At 39.3% G+C, this 12,321-nt stretch overlaps 1 protein-coding gene across 1 annotated transcript in view; it reads right to left on the reverse strand.

Annotated features, from left to right (window-relative positions):
* Positions 1-482: 482 nt before the first annotated feature.
* Positions 483-12,321, reverse strand: part of chrna2b (cholinergic receptor, nicotinic, alpha 2b (neuronal)) — a 14,406-nt gene continuing 2,567 nt past the window's right edge. The window contains exons 2-6 of the mRNA XM_016498037.1: positions 6,517-6,668; positions 5,632-5,676; positions 5,325-5,434; positions 1,982-3,125; positions 483-913 (exon numbers count right to left, since the gene is read on the reverse strand). Of these exons, the coding sequence (XP_016353523.1) occupies positions 788-913; positions 1,982-3,125; positions 5,325-5,434; positions 5,632-5,676; positions 6,517-6,668 (1,577 nt within the window). The 3' untranslated portion in view covers positions 483-787. The remainder of the gene's footprint in view (positions 914-1,981; positions 3,126-5,324; positions 5,435-5,631; positions 5,677-6,516; positions 6,669-12,321) is intronic.

The following is a 12,321-nucleotide window of genomic DNA, read 5'->3' on the forward strand; positions in this document are numbered from 1 at the left end:
AGATAACAGATATAAGTCATTATATCTGTGTCTTTATTAAAGGGAAAATTTCCTCCAAAATCAATATTCTGTCATCATTTAGTCTCCCTCATGCCATTCCATTCCTGTATGAATGATTTTCTTCTTTGGGACATAAAAGAGGTTTTGAAGAACATTGGTTTTGGTGACGTCCACTGTATGAAAAAAAAAAAGAAATTCTGAAAATATCTTGTTCATGTTTTACAGTAGACAGACATCCTGTAAAAACATAAGTACAGTGCTGTAAATTACAGAAATTACATTTTTTGGTAAAACATCCCTCTAAATTATATCAGGAGGTTGGTACCAAGACAGACTCAACACACACACATATGCCCACAAACCACTTTGTCTCATCTCTTTAGTGTGCACTCTTTGATATGAAGAGTAACAAGACATGAAAAATAGCAACCTTAGTGCTTTTATTTGTGTAATCAGTTAAATTTGTGTAGTAATTTCCAGTTGGCACTTTTATTTTTTACAGTAATATTTAAGGTTACACATTCAAATACAAGCGTTTTCATAGACAAGCTTCTTTAGTTTGTGGCTTTCCTCTCAATATCTGACCTAAGTAAATGTCAGGTATTTGATGCCACATTCCTGATGTCAAACATGCATCTGAGCCCATGCAGGGGAAATCTCAGCACGCAATCTCATGCGTGATGTTCCCTGCTAGAAGGGGCGTTGTGTCCCCATGCTGGTTCTTCCTGTGGAAGCCTAAACGTTAGAAGTCCTTTTTGTTCATATAATATACTCACTAGTGTGTTTTCTAGATCATGCCTGCGAGCCAGGGCGGGAGAAAGAGTCCGATTGTGCCCAGCAAACATACTATGATGAACATCCAAAGGAAGATTCTGTCTATTACCATAGCAACATACTTCCAGTCCTCTTTTACCTGTGTGAAGAGATAAGAGAATCGAGAGTATTATAAAACAACATGTAACTAGAAAAGTAAAGTTTATAACAAAACCAACCCTTTAAGTCATATCAGAAGGGTGGTACCAAGACAGACTCAAATATATACCCACAAACCACTTTGTCTCTATCTCTTTAGTGTGCAGTTTTTACTATGAAGAGGAACAAGAAATTAGAAATAACAACCTCAGTGGTTTTGTGTAGTCGGTTACAGAAAGTCACTGTGTCTCTTATCCAGTTGGCACTTTTAATTTTCACAATAATATTTATGGTTATACATTCAAATACAAGTGTTTTCATAGACAAACTTCTTTAATTTGTGGCTCTCTTCTTAGTTTTTAATAAAAGTTTGTCATAAACTTTGACAAATCATTGCTCAAAGGCTTAAAATTGTTCTGAACAGGCTGTAGTTCTGTGCCAAATTTGATAGATCTACTGTAGCTTAAAAGCCATAGAAAAATAAAAAATATTTTAAAATTAAAAATTTATTTAATATTGTTTAAAAGTTTGGAGCCAGTATGTTTTTCTTTTTTAAAGTAATTAGCACTTTTATTTAGTAAAGTCGCATTAAATGATTAAAAATATCAGTAAAGACATTTAGAATGTTACAAAAGATTTCTATTTCAAATAACTTATATTCATCAAAGATTCCTGAAATGTCAGTTTCCACAAAAATATTAAGCTGCACAACTGTTTTCAACTTTGATAATAAATGTGTTTCTTGAGCATTAGATGAGCATATAAGAATGATTTCTGAAGAATCATGTGACACTGAAGACTGGATTAATGGCTGCTTTAAATTTAACTTTGCCATCACAGGAATAAATGACATTTTAAAATATATTAAAATAGAAAATTGTAATATTTCAATTTTAAATTGTAATTTATTTTAGAAAATTTCTGTTTTTACTGTATTTTGATCAAATAAATGCTGTGTGCTTATTTCAAAAACATTTGGGAAAAATGACACTAAACTTTTGAACAGTAGTGTAAAATAAAAAATGTTCCCCATTTATTTTTCATGTTAGAGAATCTGAAAGAAACTTACACTAAAGTCAGCATCTTCTGCTCTCAGGTGGTCTGCTATGTAGTGAACCCCCTCCAGAGCTTGCAGGACACTGGGGGACAGAGGGAACCCTGGGTTGTCTGGCATCATGTTGTCAGGCCGCTTTGTGGCATTAACTCTTCCACCAAGCTGCCTGGAAGCCAGGCCCAACTCCAGTCTAGAGGAGGGGCCAAATTTCTGTAGAGGAGGTGGAGTCGAGGTGAGAGGGCAGGGCGAAGGGGTCTGGAGTGAAAGCGAGATCGCCGAGGACAGCGTTCCCAGTTCTAAGTCCTTATAACAGAAGCGTCTGCGGGATTCGTCCTCCCCTCTGAACCAGCTAGTAGATGTACTGAGGGTTGCGTTTGCCGGTCCAAGCACCTGTGACGTCATTCCTTGGCCCTGCCGCTGCAGGAGGAGGAGTTTCTGCCTGCGACGGCTGTCCGGTGCAGGTCTACGCATAAACAACCACCGTGGGATCAAATCCAAGAAGACTGAGTGAACCCAATGGGGCATCTTATGAGTGCTGGGCGAGCGGTGGTGGACGTTAAGCACGAAGACGGTGATGACGATGGACAAGGTGACGAAGATCATAGTGAAGAGAAGGTATTCGCCAATGAGCGGGATCACGAGCGAGGTGGAGGGGATGATTTCTGTGATGAGCAGCAGGAAGACAGTGAGCGAGAGGAGGACCGAGATACACAGCGTGATCTTCTCACCACAATCTGATGGGAGGTAGAAGACCAGCACGGTCAGGCAGGAGATGAGCAGGCAGGGGATGATGAGGTTTATGGTGTAGAAGAGCGGCAGACGGCGGATTATGAAGAAGTAGGTGATGTCTGGGTAGATCTCATGGCAGCAGTCGTACTTCTTGGTGTTGTAGGTGCCGACAGCATTGATGATGGCCCACTCGCCGCTCTCCCAGTAATCTTTCAGGTCGACTGTGTTCTCGATGCGCTCTAGGTCGATCTTGGCTTTGTCGTAAGTCCACGAGCCAAATTTCATCTTGCAGTTCTGCTGGTCAAAGGGGAAGAAGGTGACATCGATGCTGCATGAGCTCTTGTAGATGGCAGGTGGAACCCAGAGCACTTTACCTGTGTGGAAGAGGTGGGCTTTGGTCATGTGGGTCACCGCAAACTCCCCGTCTGCACTGAAGGGGACAACAACATTCATTTGATCAGATGTCATTTTACTAAAGGAAAAGCAGTGAAATGGTTTCATGCATCATACAATTCCGCTAAATTAATTTTCACACATTTTAATATTTGCTTCAAAGCAATTACAACTTGCATGTTTGCTGTTACAGTGACTGTAACAATGAATATGTTTTATTACTACTTCTACACTGAACAAAATTATAAACGCAACACTTTTGTTTTTGCCCCCATTTTTCATGAGCTGAACTCAAAGATCTAAGACTTTTTCTATGTACACAAAAGGCCTATTTCTCTCAAATATTGTTCAAAAAGTGTTGCGTTTATAATTTTGTTCAGTGTATGTATTATATATTATGTATTTAATTTTTTAATGTTACATAAAATGAGCACAGTTTGGTTATACACAAGTTTGGATATACACAAAAGATAAATAAACATATTAATGAAGCCTTAGGAGTGGGCGATATGACCAAAATCTCATATCACAATATGAGTAATTTTATTTTACGCTAACAATATATATCACAAACAATTTTATTATTTTTGCTTTAAATAAAGTCATATCAAAATTTTTGATACCATTGAAATTTCTAATTCTTTTCACCAGTGTTAATATCACAAAAAACTAATGCTAGCCTAAAAAAAAAAAAATCAAGCTCACTGAAGACAAGTAAACAGTCAGAGATTAAATAAGAATAAGAAACTAATCAAAAGCAATAGGGAAAAAAGACTACGGTAGAATAAATAATAAATGCTACATACGTTGAATAAAGTAATCAAATGAATAAAAACACTGCATATTCTTTACTGTGCAATATATTTTTTCTTATTATGGTTACAAAAGTGATTTAGTCAAAAGCGGTGAGATTTTTCTCTTTTCTGTTTGATTACCATGAATGACAGACAGCAGTAATATTAGTCTGCTGTCACTTTAAGAGCTGCCCGGATCCAATATACTGTTACACATGGGTTTTCTTTCTCAGCTGTTTGCTTTCACTAAGACCTAAATTACTGTGTTTCCGAGGATACTTGCAAAGATGGCATTTGACACATAAAAGTATTTTTAAACCGCAATACTTAAAAACGAGTGCAAACGATAAATTTTCGTGTCCATGTAGCACAGCAACGTCACGTGTAACCACAATAGAGGTGATAGTCCAAAATCTATACTGGTTATTTCTACCGGCTAATTGTGTCTACCGGTATATCGCCCACACCTACTTATAAAAAATAAAACCAACCAAATAAACAAACAATTATTATTATGTTCCAAACCATTTTACACATGCACACAGTTTGGTTGTAGGACTTTGGTCATTGGGTTATTTTAGTTATATGACATAGGCTACTGTACATTTAAGATAAATAATTGGATTAATGAAGTATTAAAAAAATTAAATTAACAAATTAACAAATAAATACATGAGTGGTAGATAAGATCGATAAGTGGTTAATTATTTATAGGCTTTTATCATCATTAAATGATGCCTTTTACATGGAGTTTCTTGACTATTTTAAGTCTTTCAGACAGGACAGATTTGTTTTAATAATGATTCGGCAGTTAAACAGTGTATGAATATGAACTGCCTATGGAGAGTTCTTGGAATCTAGGCTGGTGTAGCGCCACATTCAAATAGTGGGTGGCAGTCTAAAGAAGTGTGTGAGTTCATTTCAGTGCAACTCCAATGGTATGGTATTGCATACAGTACACCTTATAGATCAGTGAATCTCAACCTTTTGGCGTACCGGACCCCAGTCCAATTCAGAACCATCCTCAAGGACCCCCAGAACAAAATTGACTCGTATCATTTGTGTCTTTGTGAGGACCAAATGCAGTCAAGTATAATTCAAGTTAGCTGACTTGTCCAGTATTTGGCCATATCATCAGCTATATTGGATTTTTCTTTCATGGGAACATGTCATGTCAAAATATACAACATTTATACAAAAATGTATACTTTATACGGACCCCCTGGCCTTATGTCAAGGACCACTAGGGGTCCACGGACCCCTGGTTGAGAAACACTGTTATAGATCATGTCACTGCTTGTGCGCTTCTGAGAACCAACTCGGCATTTAAAAGAGTCTACACAGCACTACACAGTTAACATCTTGCGCTCTGGCTTGATTTCTTTGCATTTAACTTGTGGGGATTTATGAGTGTTGTTTAGCGCAGATAAATTGTTACTCACTTGTTGTACAAAACTATATCCGGGACCCAGATTAGTTCTGATGGAACCCTGATAGAAGTCACATTGTCGTAGTCTGAAGGCTTCCAGCGTAGTTTATAGTCATTCCACTCCTGAGCGAGAGGCCACAAATGTTCAGGAAATTAAAAACTAAATCACTACAAAAAGTCTGCCACCATTATACTTATCTGCCAATTTTATTTTGATTATTATTATTGAATCATTTTATTGAACTTTGCTCTAATTTACGGTGCCAGATCATTACAATTTTTCTCTCCATTCCACATATTAACTTTCCTGCTGCACACACCTGCTTTAGCCAGACATTTGTTGTCATCATCTGATTCTTCTCGTCCTGTGGAGGAGAAAAAGAAGGAAGGACAGTGGGTATTTGAGGAGTCAGGATGCTGGGTTTGCTCCAGCAGAAAGCTTTTGGTTCAGAAAGGTCACAAACACCTTATAATTTTAATCTTCTGATGGACTTGGAGCCTTCAAGGACCATGTACCCTAATTCATCAAGATTCTAAGGTTTTAGGGCCCTTAATATGGCAATATACAGTAGGAGGTTTGCGTTATTGCCTTATGAAATTAATATTTCAGCACATCTGTAAACAAAATTAAAAAAAAAAAATACTGGCATTTGTTATTTTAAGTACTTGTTATTGTAAGTATGCTATAAGCTTTAGATAACCTTGGGCCAAAACAGACTGTCGCTCTGGATGTGTGGGAAGTTTAGGCTCCATCTGGTAAATTTGTTTTAAAGGTCTGAAAAGAATAGCAGTCTGAATGTGTGTAACCTAACAGGACAAAGGGGCATTTGTTTTTGAACTTTTCTCAGACATTTTCTTGCATTTATCTCCATTGCAATCTGACAAATAATTAGTTTTATAACAGTAAGAGCATAAACAAACTGTAATATGTTTATTACCATTCAAAATTTGTGGTCAGCAAGATTTTCAAATAAATTATTAAAGGATGTTTCCACTAAAAATATTAAGCAGCACAACTGTTTTCAACATTGATAATAATAATAATACATGTTTCTTGAGCAGCAAATCAGCATATTAGAATGATTTCTGAAGGATCATGTGACACTGAACATTGGAGCAATGATGCTTAAAATTTTGCTTTGCCATCACAGGAATAAATTCCATTTAAAAATATATTTAAATCAAAAATAGTTCATTTAACTTACCACATCAATCAGTTGGGCAATAGATAAACCGAACTTGACAATGACAACATCAGAGGTGTTTGGTACAGGCCTTGACCACTTGTTGTAGCCCTCAAAGAGCTTTTTGAAGAGATCATCTTCAGCGTGTGAATGAGTCTTCTGGCAACAAGAGACTGCAAGTATAAAAAAGAAGGCATTAAAATCGAACCGCTAATACTTGTGCTAGATTTGATAAAATGTTTCAAAAGAAAATATATATAATAAGATATAAGATATAATAAGGTAAGTAATATATATAATAAGATACCTTATTACAAACCTAGTAAGATTTTTGATCATCTAATGCTGCTACTGTTTGGTGAACAGAACACATAGCCTATGTCATATGCTTAGACTTAGCATACAGAAAGAATTTTACATCCTGTATGTGGGTGGGGCCAATGTCACCTAAGTAACAAGGTAGATGGTTTTCTACAACTACAGGTTTTTCCAAACAAATAGAAGGAACAAGCAGAGAGGTGCACAAACAATCTTTATTTGACACTTAAATATAGACTAAAAAATATAATCATACAAAACAAATTCGTTAGAAAAATACACAAATCACAAATACAATACTGTTGTTACATAACAATAATATTCAGTGGCCACCTGTAATGATGTATCTTGACTTAATATCAACATCCCTTGGGATAAATTCAACATTTGGGAAGGAGAAGAAAAAAACTACAACAAAACCCCAATAAATCCAATACAAACAAAACCCTCAAATTCACACTTTTCCTGCAAACCTGTAAAGCAAATACCCTCACTCAAAATAAAAAAAACCAAAACCGCAAACCACACAACAAGCAAACAAAACAAACAAAAAAAAAAACAATAAACCCTCCCAGCAGATTATAGCCCTGGTTGGTTATAAGGGAATTGACAATCAAAGATAACAATAGCTACCCACAATTCTCAAAACCACAAAACCGAATACCAAATTGAAGAAAATACAATTAAAGCGAATAAAACAAAAACTAATAATAAAACACCGGTTGATTTTAACACACACCCCCACAAACAAGCGTTCACTCGCAAACGCTCATCCCAAACACACGCTCTCACACACACACACACACACACACACACACACTTAATTCGCTATAATGCGACTTGAACAGACACACAGTCGAGAGCACGTGAAGGAAGCCGAACAACTTCTCCCCAGCGCAGCACCACGGTCAAGCCGCCACACAGCAGCAAAACAGCAACGGACGAATTTCTGCAGCACAATTAATGAAGAAAACCCCACTAAAGGGGATCACCCCATTACATGTATATTTAGCCTACAGTCTATTTCGACTTCTATAAAGCTCCTTTCACATTAAAACATATGATAATGAGAAAGTGAAGGCATTTTAAATTTTTGTTCTACTGTCCTGTCCACAACTTGGCAAATGGCAGTCATAAAGTAAATTACATCATCTTATAGTGAACTTGGTTCATTACTGAAGTGTCAAATATTCAGTTTGCTAGAGAAGTTGTAGCGGTTTTGCATGCTCAGTTTATTTGGAAAGTTTTCTTATAGATTTGAGTGTAGCATGACAAATTATTAAGCAAGTGTGTGAATTTACAGAGCTGGAGTTTAAATACTTAAATGAACTAATGGGAAAGAGAGCCTATTAATTTATCAAGGGCTCAATGACCGCACTATTTGCATGTTAAATAACTAAAACATATAGTTTTAAAGCGCTTCATCAGGGGATTAACTCCCACTCATTTCTTTAATCATATAATTACACGCATCATCACTTCTCATCTGTCGACTGTAATGGATTTGCTCAAAAATGTTTCCAGGCAAATGATTCCACACGGTTAAACTTCAGCAATATCACGCGAGAAGTGTGCTGTGTTTCCAAAAATCAGCTGGAAGATGGACTGTCTGTGTTGTGTTTTGCTCCCCATGACCTAGTTTTCCCTCATGTTACATGCCCATATTTGGTTTCCTTCCTGTTCCTGTTCCTGTTCCTATTGTGTTTCATTGGGTCCAGTGTCTATCGTCCATCCCCGTTGCTACGTGTGTGTTCCTTGTTCCTGTTAAGTATAACTTTCCCTACGTCTCCTCGTTCCTCGCTCCTCACAGTAGGCAACCATGACAGAACACCGGACCTTTAAATAGTTTATTTGGAGCGCAAGCCCGAGCCCGAGCCCACCGTTGACGGAGAGCCTGAGCCCGTTGCGACCGACGAGCCATCGCCTAGAGGTGCGACAGAGCTGAGGATCGCCACAGAGCCAGAGCCTCACGGATCGTCAGACCAGGTGCGAGAGCCGGCTACAATGCCCGCCACAAGGGAGAAAGCCGTGGACAGTGAGAGCGCGGAGTGGAGCTCTGCCCCCTGCACCGTGGCTGAGGGTGAGCTAATTATGGATCTGGGACTGTGTAACTCTGAAGGAGAGAGGGCTCTCGTCCCTGAGTTTAGCCCTGAATGCCCGGAGGCTCACAAATGCCGTCCACCCGCCCGCTCCTGCCTCCTCCACATCTGTCGTTTGGCAGCCCCTCTGCTCGCCCTCAGCCCACCATCAATGCGGTGCGAGCTCGGCGGGTCTGCCATCCTCCATCGTCACCATGACTGGAGAATCCCTTGCCTCCACCTCCAGCATCTGAGACCCAGACTCCGCATCGGCCCGTCGACCCAGCGGCTCCACCTCGGCTCCTAGCTCCCTCCTCTCCGCCGTGACCCGGCAGTCCACTGGCTCCGCCGGGCCCCCTTCGTCCCTCAGGCTCCGCCTTGGTCTGGCGTCGACCATCTGTCGCCTCGGGACTCCACTCCTCCGGCTGCGCCTCGTCCCTCCGGCTCTGTCAGGATCCTCCTTCTCTTCGGCTCCTCCTCAGTCCTCTGTCGCTCCGGCTCCACCACAGCCTTCCAGATCCCCGCCTCCGCCTCGGTCACCTGAGCCATCTGCTCCGCCGTGGCCCTCCAGATCCTCGGTGTCACCCTGGTTCATCGGCTCTCCATCTCTGCCTCGGGCTCCTCTGCCACCTGCTCCGCCGCCGTTGGTCAGTCCCCTGGAGTTGTCAGCCCTTCCTCCTCCATGGCTCCACCCTCCGTCGGCTCCATCGTGGGTCGCCATTATGGTTGTGGCCTAGGTCCCACCTGGCACCGCATGCTCCAAGTCCCTCCTGTCATCTCCTTGGCTCCTCCCTCCGTCTGATCCGTCTGATCCGGCCCCCTCCCGGGTGTCAGTCCTCCTCCTGAGCCTCCTCCCAAGTTCCCACCCGTCCCTCCTTCTGTTGTTTCTTTGGCGCGAGGACGCGCCTTCCGGGAAGGGGGCGATATGTCAGGAAGATGGACTGTCTGTGCTGTGTTTTGCTCCTCATGACCTAGTTTTCCCCTCGTGTTACATGCCCATATTTGGTTTCCTTCCTGTTCCTGTTCCTATTGTGTTTCATTGGGTCCATTATCGTCCACCCCCGTTGCTACTTGTGTGTTCCTTGTTCCTGTGAAGTATTAAAGACTGTATTCGTGAATTCCCCTACGTCTCCTCGTTCCTCGCTCCTCACAGTAGGCAACCGTGACAGAAGAACCGACCGATAAACCGGCGTATTTGCCCCGTTTTGTTTCCGTTTTTCATTCAGTGTTTTTTGTTTCCCATTGTTCCCTCATGGATGCCCTCCTTCGCCCGGAATATCTCCTCCTCCTGCTGGAGTAGGGGGAGAGATATCAGAGTATTGTATTAATCGTGTTAAAATCAGATTATTGTTGTCCATGTAAACGTACTCAGTATGTTTGAACGAATCATTTGTAAATGAGTCGCTGAATTTGAAATATCACACTCACTAAAAACATAGGCCTATTACTCTTACTTTTATATCCCACAAAAAAATAAATATTTATAGCTCACACAGAAAATATATTTGTATTCCACTGCCTTGCTTTTCAATTGTTTTTCTATGTACAGTAAACATGCGCTCTTATAGGATACATGACACTGCTTTTTAACGCGGTGCTTAAAGCTACATTACGTAACTTTTTATACAAAATAACAAAATGTTGTTAATGTGAGAGTGCAAAAAGAGAGTAACTCTATTGTGGGTAATGTGAAGCTGAAAGTTCGTCACAAACAGTGAACAACAAACAAATATTATGAATCATTCAAAACGCCAGTCTATTTACTTTGATTAAAGATGAGGGCACAAAAAGATGTGTGGATTAAAAAAAATGTAATAAATTACTCAGTATTCCATAAAAAATAAAAATTGTCAATTTCGATTTTGTCTTTAAAGGTAGTTTACCCCCCCCCCACCCCATATTTTTATTTTATATTTTTATTTTAAATGTATCATTTACAATTTAGAAACTGACTGTGTATATGATACGCACATGTTTGACGTGCATATAATACGCAGTTTTTGCATGCATATGATACGCGTTTTGTTGGCGTCCATATAATACGCATTTTTGGTGTACATATAATATGTACCTACCCCACACTCCTAAACCTACCAATTGCGTATCATATGCACGGCAAAGTCCATTTTTGCATATAAATAGTCTGCCAATTAGAAACAGAAAATCGTGCCATTGAAACGCACATTCATGAGATCGGGTTAGAGCAGGCCTATGCCATCTTTTCTTTTGGCATACTGTTTTTCGTATACTATATTGAATTGAAGTAGGCATATTCAGATTCAGTACTACTAGTATGTCTGAAATTACGTGACAGTGACCACATGATGAATATAGTATGTTTGATTTTTATTAACACTACTTATAATATGTTCTCTATTTAAGTTTTAATTTGGACCTACCTGTATATACTGAGGGAAAAAATTCTCTCAAGAACATTTCTTCAAACACCTGATATGTGTGAGGCCAACCATTTTTGATGATACGTGGGCCAGTGTGGCTAACTGAATGATGACTGATTCTCTTCTATTTCGAAGAGATGTCCTGTAATCTCTGCACCTTTGGCTGACACCTTTGCAGGACAGAGGCTAGACACCATTAAGCTGGCCCACTCAGGTCTCATCTCTGAGCTGAGGAGGCATTAACACAGAACCCTGAGGACAGCGCTTGCACATAGTATGTGTCAGGCCTGCTATTTGAGTGCTGTAGCATGGCTGGAGTTGCTCTCTGAGGGCAGTCATTTGCTGTGTGGAGAACTGAGCTCCCTTGGGTCATGCTGGCACAATGAGTCACACTCTGGGCGAGTGACAACATGTCATTAACAAGTCAGATTTAGTGTCTGCACCACAGGGCATTAGCACAGTGGGACATGATATGAAACCCAAGCACAGCACCAACTACAGTCAGCGGAGGAAATTATTTTCTCACCTCTGGCACATTTCTTGCTTTTTTAAGCATATTATTGACAGGCCATGCAGTTCAAAGTTATTATTACTCTTTGGCTAGGAATTTGGTATTTTTAGAAAAAAAAAAAAACTATATAATGATGATGTATTATATAGTAATTTATAGCTTAAAATAAAAGAAAAAGTGTTCATAAACCAACAGGCAATATGGTTTAATTAGAGAAAATGTTTTTTATTTCTTCACAATAGATTTGTATTATTATTATTATTATTATTAATATTTTATTTTATTAATTCAACTTTTCACTTTAATAAAATGTTTAATAAAACATAAAATTAAAAAATAATTTAGATGAAAACAAATTAAACATTTTCTTACATTTTCTTAAAGAGTTAGTATATTATTATTAAAGGGGTCATATGATGCTATTTCAATTTTTCCTTTCTCTTTGGAGTGGTACAAGCTCTTGGTGCATAAAGAAGATCTGTAAAGTTGCAAAGACTAAAGTCTCAAATCCAAAGAGATA

Source organism: Sinocyclocheilus anshuiensis, unplaced genomic scaffold (assembly GCF_001515605.1).
Source record: "Sinocyclocheilus anshuiensis isolate Anshui unplaced genomic scaffold, SAMN03320099.WGS_v1.1 scaffold1578, whole genome shotgun sequence".
NCBI classification, from domain to species: Eukaryota; Metazoa; Chordata; class Actinopteri; order Cypriniformes; family Cyprinidae; genus Sinocyclocheilus; species Sinocyclocheilus anshuiensis.